We start from the raw sequence: 15000 nt of genomic DNA, 5'->3' as shown, positions 1-15000 counted from the left end.
TGAGAAACACAGCCAGGAAGAAGGAGAGGAGGACACCCAGAATAATCTGTTCATCTCTTGTCAACATCCTATCCACTGAGGGGAGAGAGAGAGAGAGAGAGAGAGAGAGAGAGAGAGAGAGTTTCTTCAATTTCTCCTTTATTTAAAATGGTCATTTCTTTTTTGAGGACGTAGGTAATGTGTGAGGTCAGTTGGTTCAGAGAGGTGTGTTTACCTGCGGTTCTGACGTGGTCAGAGTAGGGTCAGAGAAGGTCTGACGTGGTCATAGTAGGGTCAGGGAGGGTCTGACGTGGTCATAGTAGGGTCAGGGAGGGTCTGACGTGGTCATAGTAGGGTCAGGGAGGGTCTGACGTGGTCATAGTAGGGTCAGGGAGGGTCTGACGTGGTCATAGTAGGGTCAGATGAGGGTCAGAGGAGGGTCAGAGAGGGTCAGAGAGGGTCAGAGAGGGTCTGACGTGGTCAGAGAAAGGTCAGAGAGGGTCTGACGTGGTCAGAGAGGGTCAGAGAGGGTCAGACGTGGTCAGAGGAAGGTCAGAGAGGGTCAGAGAGGGTCAGGGAGGGTCAGAGAGGGTCAGGGAGGGTCAGGGAAGGTCAGGGAGGGTCAGGGAGGACAGTTTACCTGCGGTTCTGATGTGGTCAGAGAGGGTCAGAGAGGGTCAGAGAGGGTCAGAGGAGGGTCAGAGAGGGTCAGAGGAGGGTCAGAGGAGGGTCAGAGAGGGTCAGAGAGGGTCAGAGGAGGGTCAGAGGAGGGTCAGAGAGGGTCAGAGAGGGTCAGAGAGGGTCAGAGGAGGGTCAGAGAGGGTCAGAGGAGGGTCAGAGAGGGTCAGAGAGGGTCAGAGAGGGTCTGACGTGGTCAGAGAAAGGTCAGAGAGGGTCTGACGTGGTCAGAGAGGGTCAGAGAGGGTCAGAGAGGGTCAGGGAGGACAGTTTACCTGCGGTTCTGATGTGGTCAGAGAGGGTCAGAGAGGGTCAGAGAGGGTCAGAGGAGGGTCAGAGGAGGGTCAGAGAGGGTCAGAGAGGGTCAGGGAGGGTCAGGGAAGGTCAGGGAGGGTCAGGGAGGACAGTTTACCTGCGGTTCTGATGTGGTCAGAGAGGGTCAGAGAGGGTCAGAGGAAGGTCAGAGAGGGTCAGAGAGGGTCAGAGAGGGTCAGAGGAGGGTCAGAGGAGGGTCAGAGAGGGTCAGAGAGGGTCAGAGGAGGGTCAGAGGAGGGTCAGAGAGGGTCAGAGAGGGTCAGAGGAGGGTCAGAGAGGGTCAGAGTAGGGTCAGAGAGGGTCAGAGAGGGTCAGAGAGGGTCATAGGAGGGTCAGAGGAGGGTCAGAGGATGGTCAGAGAGGGTCAGAGAGGGTCAGAGGAGGGTCAGAGGAGGGTCAGAGAGGGTCAGAGAGGGTCATAGGAGGGTCAGAGAGGGTCAGAGAGGGTCATAGGAGGGTCAGAGGAGGGTCAGAGGAGGGTCAGGGAGGACAGTTTACCTGCGGTTCTGATGTGGTCAGAGTAGGGTCAGAGAGGGTCAGAGAGGGTCAGAGGAGGGTCAGAGAGGGTCAGAGGAGGGTCAGAGGAGGGTCAGAGAGGGTCAGAGAGGGTCAGAGTAGGGTCAGAGAGGGTCAGAGAGGGTCAGAGAGGGTCATAGGAGGGTCAGAGGAGGGTCAGAGGAGGGTCAGGGAGGGTCAGAGAGGGTCATAGGAGGGTCAGAGAGGGTCAGAGAGGGTCATAGGAGGGTCAGAGGAGGGTCAGAGGAGGGTCAGAGAGGGTCAGAGGAGGGTCAGAGAGGGTCAGAGGAGGGTCAGAGGAGGGTCAGAGAGGGTCAGAGGAGGGTCAGAGGAGGGTCAGGGAGGACAGTTTACCTGCGGTTTTGATGTGGTCAGAGTAGTCAGAGTCAGTGGACTGTCCCAGGATGTTAGTGGCCCGGAACTTAAACCTGGACAACACACAGCAGACATTCAGGCAGTGCTTATACTAGCTGTGTTTAACATGCACGTGTGTGTGTGTGCGTGCATGCGTGGGTGTGTGCGTGCGCGTGTGTGTGCATACAGTATGTGTGTGTGTGTGTGTGTGTGTGTGAGTACCCACACATAGACAGTGTTGGGTTTGAGGGGTCCGTTACAAAGCGTTTCTGTCCTCTTCTCTACCAGGCAGTCGTCGTCCCCGCCTATCTCGTATATGTCCGCCGTGAGGTCGACTCCCCTCTCCGGCGCGCCCCCGCCGCCGTCCCGTACGTAGGCGTGCGAGTCCACGCGCACGTCCCTCAAACACGGAGGGTTGGAGAAGCCCTCGTCCGTCAGGTAGGGGGCGGGGCGGAAGAAAAACGCACTGTACCAATTGGTCAGGTTCTTGCTGTCCATCACTGAGACAGAACACAGAGGTTAGCGGTTTGATCAATTTCTAGAAATAAAAATGTCCGTACTGTATATATGTGTGTGTGTGTGTGTGTGTGTGTGTGTGTGTGTCGCAACGTACCCCCTGACTCGGCCACAATGACCTGGATAGTCTTGATTGGGCCGTTGTCATCGCTATAGAAACACTGGGGCATGCGGATGTGGATGCTCCTCTCGGTTACCATGGCAAATCCGCCGCGGTCCAGCAATGCCAGCGGTCTCTGGGCGGGCTTGGCGGGGGCTTAGTCACACACACACACACACACACACACACACACACACAGATGTGTTACTGTAGCAGTGCAGCCACACACACACACGCGCACACACACACACATGCGCGCATGATTCAACGCGCCTGCCTCAGACGACTGAGGACTGTTGAGCGTTCTCAAGGTCAGACCCTGCAGGACGGCTCCCGGGGCTCCAGCGTTCGGCGGAGCAGAGCGGACGCGTTCGGAGGGCAGCGTACCTGTGATCCCCGTGGTCAGCTGCACCTCTGAGCTGGGGGGGCTCAGACCCGCTCCGTTAACCGCTGCTATCTGGAGGGAGAGGAGAGAGAGGGGGAGGGCACTGATAATGATGAAGGAGGACAGGAGAGGACAATGATGGTTGGGTGCGGGTGGGGTACATACGTAGGTAAACAGAGTTAAAGAAGATGCAGCAATGTGTGTGTGTGTGTGTGTGTGTGTGTGTGTGTGCCTCCCTCATGCGTATGCTATAGTTGTGTCCTCCCTTCAGGCCGTGTGTGTGTGTGTGTGTGTGTGTGTGTGTGTGTGTGCGTGTGCCTCCCTCATCCGTATGCTGTAGTTGTGTCCTCCCTTCAGGCCTTGTGTGTGTGTGTGTGTGTTTGTGTGTGTGTGTGTGTGTGTGTGTGTGCCTCCCTCACCTGTATGCTGTAGTTGTGTCCTCCCTTCAGGCCGTGTGTGTGTGTGTGTGTGTGAGTGTGTGTGTGTGTGTGCCTCCCTCACCCGTATGCTGTAGTTGTGTCCTCCCTTCAGGCCGCCGAGGAGGGCGGTCAGTGTGCGGTTCTGGTTGTGGACGACGGCGAGCAGCGGTACGGTCATCTCCAGCTGACCGCGGCGGTACACCATGGCCGTGTACGAGCTGATGTTCCCATTGGGCTCCTCCGGTGGCCAGAAGTTTATAAAGACGCGGGTCACTTCCTCTGGAATCACCACCAGGGTCAGGTTCTTGGGGGGGTCTCTGGGCTCTGGCGGAGAGAGAGAGAGGGAGGGAGGGAGGGAGGGAGGGAGGGATAGAGGAGAAGAGTGGGAGAAAGAAGGATAGCAGCAGTAAGAACAGGCTGGATCTTAGAAGACCTTGAGAGAACCTTGAGTGTCTCATTCTTATTCCAGAGAGCTGAAGGGCCTCTAAACATCCTGAAGCTAGAGCCAACAGCTGTATTGATCCCACTGAGAGAGAGAGAGAGAGAGAGAGAGAGAGAGAGAGGGACCAGAGAGAGAGAGAGAGAGAGAGAGAGAGAGAGAGAGAGGGGACCAGAGAGAGAGAGATAGAGGGACCAGAGAGAGAGAGAGAGAGAGAGAGAGAGAGAGAGAGAGAGAGATAGAGATAGAGGGACCAGAGAGAGAGAGAGAGAGAGAGAGGGGACCAGAGAGAGAGAGAGATAGAGGGACCAGAGAGAGAGAGAGAGAGAGAGAGAGAGAGAGAGAGAGGGACCAGAGAGAGAGAGAGATAGAGGGACCAGAGAGAGAGAGAGAGAGAGAGAGAGAGAGAGAGAGAGAGAGAGAGAGAGAGAGAGAGAGAGAGGGACCAGAGAGAGAGAGAGAGAGAGGGACCAGAGAGAGAGAGAGAGAGGGACCAGAGAGAGAGAGATAGGGGGACCAGAGAGAAAGAGAGAGAGAGAGAGAGAGAGAGAGAGGGGAGAGGGTATGGGAGGCAGGGAGGGAGAGAAAGGGATTTTCTCTACAGTGTTGGCCACTGCAGCTCATCCTGGCCAGGGGTGTGTGTGGTCAGTCCTCTGTGTGTGCGTGTGTGTGTGTGTGTGTGTGTGTCTGCTAAGTGATGTAATGTATGGCAGTCAGTGAGTGTCCAATGCTTCCGCATTCTGTTATTGTTTGTGTTCAAGATTTTGTTGAATTATGTAAACACATGAAGTCATTGAAATGTGTGTGTTAACGTTCTGTTAATGTGTGTGTTAATGTTCAGTTAATGTGTGTGTTAATGTTCTGTTAATGTGTGTGTTAATGTTCCGGCCATGCTTGACCAGGTGCTCTCCTCACCCTCCTCCAGGGTCCTGAGGACGACGGGCTCACTCGCCCGGCCGTCCCTCCGAGCATCGGCCAGCGGCCCGGTGAACGCCGTCACAGTCACCGCGTAGCGCGTGAACGCGGTCAGGTTGGACACGACCACGGTCCTCAGCTGGCCTGGCGCCCGGACCAGAGAGAGGTTCAGCCTCCCGTCCTCCAGCTGAGACCAAAGACAAACCCCAGGTCAACTTCACCTCATTTGGATCTGCTTTATCCAAGTACCGCGTGCGTGTACGTGTGTGTGTGTGTGTGTGTGTGTAAACGTGTGTGTGTGTGTGTGTGAGTGTGAGGGACTTACGGAGAGGACGTCTACGAGGTAGGAGGTGGGACCAGCTAGCACCGCGGGAGCGTCCCATTGGATGCGGAGGCTGCTGGACGTTGGGGTCACCACGAGGTCACGGGGAGGGGCGTCGGGGTCTGGGAAGAGAGAAAGAGACCAACACATATATCCTCTATGCGCCTGTACACAATACAGTTCTATTACATTATATTACATTACATTACATTGCAGTCATTTAGCAGACACTTTTCTCCAAAGCGACTTACAATAATTGCATTTAATATAGGTAGTCAGTGTACTACTACTTGCCAGAGATCTCCAGTGCATCTCCTTCCTAAACAAGTGTTTAAGAGCACAATATAGTGCTGAAGACAAAGTGTAAGAGTAGCAAATATAAAGATAATAGGTGCTTTAAGAGGTAGGGTCCTGGTAGTACTTCTATCAAGTGACTATGCATTATTTTACATGAGTATAGGCTAGTATATGCACATGTAAAGCAGTATTTACTCCTATACATACAGTATGTGACCCTCCCTAGTGTGTGTATGTGTATGTGTGTGTGTGTGAGTGCTTACTTCCTGTCAGCGTGCGTGCGTAGCTCCAGGGTGTGTGTTCCCCCGCCCCGGCGTTGGTCAGCGCCGACACTCTGAAGCGGTACAGCCTGTACTTGGCCAGAGACTGGAGTGTGACGCTCCGGTTCCCCTCAGAACCGCCCGACCCGTTCACCGACACCACCGTCCTGGAGTCCACACACTCAGGGCCCAGCGGTTCGTCCGGACTGCCGGTGGGGGGCGCGTCCGTCCCGGAGGGCGCGTCTGTTTTGACGTCTGCCTCGCAGGCCGTGGAGATGAGCTGCGTGAAGACGCGGTACTCAGTCAGCATGCCCCCGGTGGAAAGGGGAGGAGCCCAGCGCAGCGTCACACTAGTGGGCGTGACCTCCGACACGCTCAGGAACCCAGGCGCGTCCGGGACTGCAGGACAGGAGAGGCGGAACAGAAACATTCATGAGAACGTTCTACAGAACATTCTACGGTTCAATCTGTAAGGTGCAGTGCGTTTAGCGCTGTTCCCACAGAGCGATATTTAGTTTAGTTTATTAGGATCCATATTAACTGTTACAGGTGGGAACAGCTACTCTTCCCGGGGTCCACAAAATACAATATACAAACAAACAAACAAACAAACACATGGCAAAAAAATACATAATAAGGTAACAAAGAAACTAAGTGTCTAGGATACTAGGTATCACAGTGTGTAGGTGTGTAGATAAGTGTGTGGGGTTTGGTGTCTATCACAGTGTGTAAGTGTGTACTGTAGATAAGCGTGTGGGGTCTGGTGTCTGTCACAGTGTGTAGGTGTGTAGATAAGCATGAGGGGTCTGGTGTCAGTGTGTAGGTGTGTAGATAAGTGTGTGGGGTCTGGTGTCAGTGTGTAGGTGTGTAGATAAGTGTGAGGGGTCTGGTGTCAGTGTGTAGGTGTGTAGATAAGTGTGTCTTCGCTGAAATACCTGACTCGGTGTCAGTGGCAGCCGTGCAGTTGATCTGGTCGCCCAGTCCGGCGGAGTTGACCGCCGTCACGGTGAGCGTGTATTCTCGGTCGGGCGCGAGTCCGCTCACCACGTACCGGGGCGCGTGGGCCTGGTGTGTGACGGAGTGTGTGCGCGAGTCCACCCGGACCTGGTAGAACAGGATCTGTCCGTTGGGATTGGCTGGAGGCTCCCAGGTCAGCTGCACTGAGTCCCAGCTCACCCCGTAGCACGACAGGTTCCCCACAGGGTCAGAAACTGTGGACACACACACACACACACACACGCACACACACACACACACACACGCACGCATGCACGCACACACACACGCACACACACACGCACACACACACGCACACGCGCAGACACACACACACACACACCCACACACACGCACACACACACGCACACACACACACACACACACACACACGCACACACACACACGTTAAGCCGATAAGCTTCCGTAGGATGACTGGCTGTGAATATAGGAATGGAGATATTTGTAAAAAGTATATTACATTACATTACAGTCATTAATCCAAAGCAATTTATAATAATTGTATTTAGAGTAGGTAGTCAGTGTACTACTACTCACCAGAACTCACAAGTGCATCTCCTTTCTAAACAAGTGACTAAGAGCATAATCTAGTGCTAAAGCCAAAGTGAAAGAGTTGCTCAATATAAATATATAAATACAATAGGTGCTTAAGAGGCAGGATCCTGGTAGTATATCATATGATCCCGAGTCATGTCAGGGTGTGGAGGTACTCCACTGTGGCTGGTGGTTGATGCTACCTGACTCGTTGGTGGTGAAGGAGACAGGGGAGCTGAACTGGTCTCCATGTCCCACTCTGGTGTAGCTGCTCACACTGATCTCATACGAGCTGTGGGGTCTGAAGCCTGCGAGGTGAGCCATGGTCCAGGGACCTGAGGAGTTCTAACACACACACACACACACACACACACACACACACACACACACACACACACACACACACAGTACTGTACAGGCCATAAAAGGTCAACGTCATGAACGTACGTTCCCGGTGGAACCGGTGACCCGGTGTGTGTGAAGCGAGGTGGCGGTACCTGGTATCTGACCGTGTGGGCGTTGAGCTCGCGGATCCTGAAGCCGTAGTGTGTGACCACTCCGTTGGGCTCCAGGGAGGGGTCCCAGCTCAGCCACACAGAGAAGGCCGTGTGGTTGTAGATGGAGAGGTTACGGGGGGGGGACATCGGCCCTGGAGCACACACACGGGTGGGCTTAGTTTTAGAGGTTGAGTTACTAGTCTAACTCTGGGTAGGGTTGAGTTTAGTCTCTCTCCAGACTCAAATATCACGTTGAATCGCTGCGCTCTGCATACTAGCCTACATAATAGAGTCTGTGCCTCTTCGCCGCCCAAGCTGGTGTTCTGAGGGCGTATTGACGGGTCAAAATTGAAAGAGTGACAGGTCGTAGCAGCAAATGAGAGACGCTAGCCCAGGTTAGATGGGCGGGGCATATCTATGGGTGGGAGCGCCTGATCACGAAAGTCGTTACTGATTGGTGTCGCTGGGATTCTGGCGAAACCAATGAATTGCCAGGATTTGAATACCAGATTTTTGCATGAAGTGTCCCAGACCCACAGAGAGATCTGCAGCATGCAGTAACGTCGTTAGCGTAGCTTACATTAGTGTATCAGAGAAATGGGTCTAGCATTGAGACTAGGTTGAGTTAGGAGCCAGGGGTCAGGGCTGTGTTGAAGGGTCAGAGGTCAAGGGTCATGGACGGTGACTGACCTGCTTCGTCGGTGTGCAGCAGCAGTGTGAGGGCGGGGCCTGAGCCCCTGCGCGTTGCCGCGGTGATGGAGAGGTTGTACGGGGTGTAGGGCAGGAGCGGTGTTAAGGTGATGGAGGTGTTGGCTGTGTACGTGGTGTTGGGGCCTCCTGGGCCGGACAGAGTGACGGAGTACTCTGTTATCTCGCCGTTGGCCTCCAGGGGTCGCTGCCACACCACAGACAGAGACGTGGATGACAGGTTCATACTTGACACCAGCACTGGGGCGGAACTAGGGACTGGAGAGAGGGAGAGAGACACTCAGTGGTGTGTGTGTGTGTGTGTGTGTGTGTGTGTGTTTGTGTGTGTGTGTGAGACTGTGTGTGTGTGTGTGTGTGCGCGCGTGCATGTGTGAGACTCACTGTCATCTTCTGTCCTCACGTGCAGCGTGCTGGTGTGGTTGACGGCCGGGCCCGCCCCCGTCGCTGGGGTAACCGTAAACACGTAGGGGAAGTACTTCCTGAGTTTGGTGAACAGGAAGACGTTGTCCGTGGTGGACTTGGTGATGGTCCTGTTGGCGGCGGGGGGCGCGGGGTTGGGCCCCGGGGCGCTGGGCGGGGCGACGCCCGCCTCCTGCAGGGTGAGCAGGTAGACTGGGCGGCCGTTGGGCTCCAGGGGGGGGTCCCAGCTCACAATGATGGCCGTGGAGCTGAAGATCTGGGCGGTCAGGTTGTGGACTGAGTCACTGGGGACTGGAGTGGAGGGAGGGGAGTTATGAGCTCTGAACAGTAGTGATAGATACTAGTACTGTCACTGTTAGTAGTGATGATTGATGGATGTGTAGGTATGCATTAACAAAGCCCAAAACAGCACCCCAACAACTGGCACTCAAGGAAAATAAACATATACAGTAGTATTGATCATCATCATCATCATTATCATCATCATCATCATCATCATCATCATCATCATTATCATCATCATCATCATCATCATCATCATCATCATCACAATGACAGTTGCACAATATCAACATATTATATTATTATATAATAATAATATATTATATAATATAATGGAGAACAGTCTTGTGTAACTCAGGACAAACAACAACAACAACAACAGCAACAACAATCATAATCATGTTTAGAACAGAGAAATGCTGAAGACAGGAACTTGAAAATCATGAAACCTTCAGCAGGAAGGGGGAGGGTGAAATCTCTGAGCAGCGAATACTCATCCTGGTCACACCTACTGGTCATCGTCCTGGCCCCGCCCCCTGGTCACTAAGTCTGACCATCAGAGAGAGAGAGAGGGTGGGGGGGGGCAAGGAAGTGAAGGGAAGGGCGACCGCACCCTCTCCTCCTCTCCTCCTCTACACTAAAGAGTGCGAGGAGCCACGGAGGCCAGAGGGGGCGGGTGTGTGCGGGTCTGAGCCCAGGGGAGAGAGCCCCCCGCTGGGCTTGGCTGGGCGCGAGAGGCAGGGTGGCCTGGAGGTCCGGGGGCTTGGCTGAGAGTGGCTGGAGTACAGGCAGAGACACACAGTCAGTGGCAGCAGTGGTGAGTTAGAAACAGAGACGGGAGCGCTCAGTACCTCTGTCTGCTCATGGGCGCCGCCCGCACCCTTTTTCCAAAAATCACATAAAAATAAAGAGATCACTGCATAACATAAACCGCTGACTCAACAATAAGCTGCCTTGAGACGCTGATTCATTTGAAGCTAATTTAAAAAGAAGATCTCAGCTTTTTGGTAAGTTCTCTGATATTAACTCAATAACTACTACCAGCATTAATTATTCACTTACAAACTAACTAACTATAACATACTTCACATAGACTTAGACTATGAGCTATATTCTAATAATAATACTGTAGAATAATACTGTTTCTCTTTAATAATACACAAAAAACAGCTCCCTATAGCTTTCTTCTTGTTCAGTAAAAGGAAATACAAACTGGTTGTCTCTGAGGTACAGGAGGCTCAGGGGGACAAAAAGGGCCAGTTTGCCAGACTGAGAGTTATCTCCTTTCACTAACGAGATGAAAGCTAATTATTTAATCCCAGAGTTTTTACGTGATTTTATCCAAAGAGTTTGGAAAAAACAGTGCAGACCTCCCTTATCCCCCACCATGTACGTATGATGTGTTTTTGGTGTGTGTGTTTGCTGTGTGTGTGTGTGTGTGTGTGTGCGTGTGTGACTGACCGTCTTCTGGGGTGAACACGGTCAGGGGCTCGCTTCTGACCCCCCCGTCTCCCTGAGAGGTGCTGGAGGTCATCCAGAGAGTATAGTTACTGCCCCCCCATAGGTCAGACAGGGTGTAGGAGTGGGCCCAGCCTGGGGGGCCAGGGGCCAACCCAAACACTGGGACTCTCTAGAGGAGGAGGAGGAGGAGGGGGAGAGAGGGAGAAACACAGAGGGAGAGAGAGTGAAAGAGAGAGAGGGAGAGAGAGAGGGATAGAGGGAGAGAGAGAGAGGGATAGAGGGAAAGAGAGAGAGAGAGAGAGAGCATGTCTTACACCATTACCCTTGGACACAACGCATACGTTATCACATAAACAATACAGTGCAGTACATTAGTTTAGTTTAGTTTAGTTTAGTTAAATCAGGACAGTGCATTTTGATGAACGTGTACAAAACATGTAAATATGCCAGATTGTAGTTCAGAGGCTAGTTTCCATCTGGAGTCCATTAGATCATCACACATCTGTGTGAGACTCACCCGTTCTTGTGCAGTGGTATTGTCCGTGTAGTAGAGTACATCAGTGGTATTGTCTGTGTAGTATATGGTGTAGTGTGTGATGTGAGCGCTGATTCCATGGGGCTCAATAGGGGGGTCCCACAGCAGTGTGACGGAAGAGGAGGTCAAATTCACCGCCGACACGTTCTGGGGCGGGCCAAGGGGTTCTGCAGGACGAAACACACACACACACACAACACACACAACAGCTGTCACCGTACACACACACACACACACACACAGGATTACGGACTTGGATAGGGTTGTGTGTGTGTGTGTTACCTGTGTCAGAGGTGGAGAAGCTGATGTAGGCGAACTTCCCCCCGTCACCGTGTCGTGTCCAGGTGGATACGGAGGCCCTGTAGACCTGCTCCGCCTCCACGCTGACCACCAGGGAGGTCTCCGTCACGTTCTGACGCTCCTCGGACGTCTCGTTCCTGCCAGGGGGGAACGACTGTGCATCACCCGACTGACAGACAAGCTGACAGACAGACATACGCACAGACAGTCCGACATACAGGCAGGCAGGCAGGCAGAGTGACATGCAGGCAGACAGGCAGACATACGTACAGACAGTCCGACATACAGGCTGACAGACAGGCATATAGACAGACTGACAGGCAGGCAGGCAGGCAGGCAGGCAGGCAGACAGACAGACAGACAGACAGACAGACAGACAGACAGACAGACAGACGTACATATTACAGACAGTCCGACATACAGGCTGACAGGCAGACAGATAGACAGACAAGCAGATAGACAGACTGACAGGCAGGCAGACAGATAGACTGACAGGCAGGCAGGCAGACAGACTGCCAGACTGACAGGCATGCAGACAGACAGACAGACAGACAGGCAGGCAGGCAGACAGGCAGACTGACAGACAGACAGACTGACAGGCAGGCAGGCAGGCAGGCAGGCAGACAGACAGACAGGAAGATAGTAAATAGATAGGTAGCTTACCACACTCTGACCGCATAGTAGAGTATGTCTGAGTTGGCCTCTAGCGGTGGTTCCCATGACAACTCTACCTGATGGTCTGACAACTTCCTGGCATGCAGGAGCTGAGGGGGCGTGTCTGGGGCTGAGATGTGGGGGGAAAACACTTCCTATTGATTGGCTCAGAGCAAACGCTCACTCTGGACCAGTCGTGTGTGCCCACACAGGAAAAAATGGGCTGGATGATGAAAACGTCACTCTCAACACACACCCACACACACACAGACACACACACACACACACACACACATACACTCACACACACAAAGCATCGTCGTGGCAGGACCTTTAGAAAGAAACTGTTTAGTGATTAGTTGTGGTGGTTAGCAGTTGTATTCTGACTCTTCAGACACGAGCAGTAGAATCTCTGGAGCAGAACTTCTGACCTTGGACCTGCGACCTGTAATGGAGATCCTGTTAGGAGGAGCAGAGATGGTGTGACGGAACAGAAGACAAAGGTGATTCAATTCTGGACCTTCTGGAGATGACTGTGGCCACAAAACAGTCAACACAGTCAACCTGAAAACTCTGAACGCAAGCCCAACCCCACAAACCCTGCTCTCTCCTCCATCTCTCTCCTCCCCCATCCCCCCTCCTCTCCTCCATCTCTCTCCTCCATCCCCCCCTCCTCTCCTCCATCTATCTTCTCCCCATCCCCCCTCCTCTCCTCCATCTCTCTCCTCCCCCATCCCCCCTCCTCTCCTCCATCTCTCTCCTCCATCCCCCCCTCCTCTCCTCCATCTATCTCCTCCCCATCCCCCCTCCTCTCCTCCATCTCTCTCCTCCCCCATCCCTCCTCTTCTCCTCCATCTCTCTCCTCCCCATCCCTCCTCCTCTCCTCCATCTCTCTCCTCCCCATCCCCCCTCCTCTCCTCCATCTCTCTCCTCCCTATCCCCCCTCCTCTCCTCCATCTCTCTCCTCCATCTCTCTCCTCCCCATCCCCCCTCCTCTCCTCCATCTCTCTCCTCCCCATCCCCCCTCCTCTCCTCCATCTCTCCCCCCCTCCTCTCCCCCCCACCCCCCTCCTCTCCTCCATCTCTCTCCTCCCCATCCCCCCTCCTCTCCTCCATCTCTCTCCTCCATCTCTCTCCTCCCCATCCCCCCCTCCACTCCTCCTCCCCATCCCCCCCTCCTCTCCTCCTCCCCATCCCCCCTCCTCTCCTCCATCCCTCCCCCCCTCCTCTCCTCCTCCCCATCCCCCCTCCTCTCCTCCATCCCTCCCCCCCCCTCTCTCTCACCGTCCTCCAGGGTGGTGATGTTGAGTGGCTCGCTGGTCTGGTTCCCTGGGCCCACGCGCGTGTGTGCCTGGACGGCCAGCCGGTAGCGCGTGTACTTCCGCAGGTGGCCGATGTGGGTGTGGCTGGCGGGCGAGGTGAGGTTCAGGTAGTGGGAGGAGTTCCACAGCTCCAGGCTGTAGTGCGTGATGACGCCGTTGGGCTCCAGGGGGGGCCGCCAACTCACGTTCACCCGACTGGGGCTGACAGACACGTAGGAGAGGTCGTACGGAGGGCTGCCCGGGACTGGAGGAGACACACACACACACACACACACACACACACACACTCACACACACACACACACACGACATGTGCACCAGTTAGCATTTGTGCGTACATTTGAAATCATTTTCACTGTAACTCGGTTGACAGAATAGTCATTTGTGTGTGTGTGTGTGTGTGTGCGTGTGTGTGTGTGGTCAAATATACACACCATCCTCCCCGGACAGCATGTGCAGCGTGCGCGAGGTTTGGTTGCCGTGTCCGTGGCGCGTGTACGCCCTGACCGACACGTTGTAGTAGGAGTACGGCTTCAGAAGGGTCAGGGTCGCCCGGGGCGAGGTCGTGTTGAGTACCGCGGAATATGATTGGTTCTCGTACAGGACCTCGTACTGCCGGATCACCCCGTTGGCCTTCTCTGGGGGGGACCAGGTCAGGGTGGCGGTGGTGGGAGTGGTCTCTACCACGACCAGGTCTTCGGGGGCGGAGTCAGGCTCTGGGGAGGGGGCGGGGGAAGGGGGTGGAGAGAGAAAGGGAGAGAGAGAGGAAGAGAGAGAGAGAGAGGAAGAGAGAGAAAGAGAAATGTTTCGTTCCATCACTGGGGTGGACAGGGAGTGCTTTATGTCTGAGCTGTGTGTGTGTGTGGGGTGTGGGGGGGGGGGGTCTTACCATCCTCAAGAGTGACCACAAAGATGTCATCCTGTTCAGACAGTGAGCTCTGTCCTACTGCCGTAGACGCAGCCACACGCAGCCTATAACTTGTATGCTTTTCCAGATCTGAAACATAATACATACTGTAGAAATAGAGTCTGTCGTGTGTGTGTGTGTGTGTGTGTGTGTGTGTGTGTGTGTTACTATCGTACCTGTGAGCACTATGCTGGTGTTCGTTGTGGTGACGGGCTGCAGTGCCTGGTTGTCCTGGAGCATGAGCACATACACTGTGTATTGTGTGATTCGTCCATTGGGGTTCTTGGGCGGCGTCCAGGTCACCAGGATGGAGGTGGAGCTTATGTTGTGATAGAACACGTTCTCCACAGAGCTGGGTACTACACAGCAACACACACGGTCACCAACTGTTACGCAACAACGACTTACACATCAAGGCAAACATAAGTAAGTTAGAAAGTTCTTTGTCAAGCCCTTGAGAACCAACGGTTCTGGAGTCTAGTGGCCCATAGGGCAGGAGTCTATCTCTTGATTGCTTAGCATGAGGCAGCTTGATGTACAAGTACACCCCCTGGACATGATGCTAGTACGTCACAGGTACTTACCCCCAATCCAACCCTTGATGCTAAGTACCAAGCGGGGAGGCATTGGGTACTATTTTATAGTCTTTGGTATGACTCAGCTGGGGATCGAACCCCCAACCTCCCAATCTCTAACCGCAAGCCCGCTGAGCTGGTAGGCTTATAAAATATGGAATAAATGATGACTTCATAGTATATGTGTGTGTGTGTGTGTGTGCCCACCCTGCTCGCGGGTGTTCTCAGTGATGTCGGTGGCGGGTCCATCTCCCTCTATGGTGGCCGCGGTCACTCTGAAGGTGTACACAGTG

General features: G+C 53.9%; 1 protein-coding gene across 1 annotated transcript in view; it reads right to left on the bottom strand.

Moving 5' to 3' along the window:
* ptprq (protein tyrosine phosphatase receptor type Q) overlaps positions 1-15000 on the bottom strand; it is a gene marked incomplete at both ends in the record, with an annotated part of 45192 nt that overhangs the window by 5201 nt on the left and 24991 nt on the right. The window contains 23 exons of the mRNA XM_084452377.1: positions 1-75; positions 1843-1916; positions 2069-2342; positions 2456-2614; positions 2846-2915; positions 3345-3586; positions 4617-4803; positions 4951-5060; positions 5499-5894; positions 6431-6706; positions 7250-7391; positions 7544-7695; positions 8234-8509; positions 8633-8962; positions 10415-10583; positions 10932-11116; positions 11232-11386; positions 11913-12033; positions 13188-13469; positions 13660-13941; positions 14115-14222; positions 14309-14491; positions 14915-15000. The exon at positions 1-75 is cut by the window's left edge and continues 25 nt beyond it; the exon at positions 14915-15000 is cut by the window's right edge and continues 76 nt beyond it. Of these exons, the coding sequence (XP_084308503.1) occupies positions 1-75; positions 1843-1916; positions 2069-2342; positions 2456-2614; positions 2846-2915; positions 3345-3586; positions 4617-4803; positions 4951-5060; positions 5499-5894; positions 6431-6706; positions 7250-7391; positions 7544-7695; positions 8234-8509; positions 8633-8962; positions 10415-10583; positions 10932-11116; positions 11232-11386; positions 11913-12033; positions 13188-13469; positions 13660-13941; positions 14115-14222; positions 14309-14491; positions 14915-15000 (4334 nt within the window). The remainder of the gene's footprint in view (positions 76-1842; positions 1917-2068; positions 2343-2455; positions 2615-2845; positions 2916-3344; positions 3587-4616; positions 4804-4950; positions 5061-5498; positions 5895-6430; positions 6707-7249; positions 7392-7543; positions 7696-8233; positions 8510-8632; positions 8963-10414; positions 10584-10931; positions 11117-11231; positions 11387-11912; positions 12034-13187; positions 13470-13659; positions 13942-14114; positions 14223-14308; positions 14492-14914) is intronic.

Source organism: Borostomias antarcticus (genome assembly GCF_949987555.1).
Source record: "Borostomias antarcticus genome assembly, chromosome: 18".
Taxonomy (NCBI): domain Eukaryota; kingdom Metazoa; phylum Chordata; class Actinopteri; order Stomiiformes; family Stomiidae; genus Borostomias; species Borostomias antarcticus.
The sequence above is the reverse complement of the archived record's forward strand: the minus strand, read 5'-3'. Positions and strand labels throughout refer to the sequence as shown.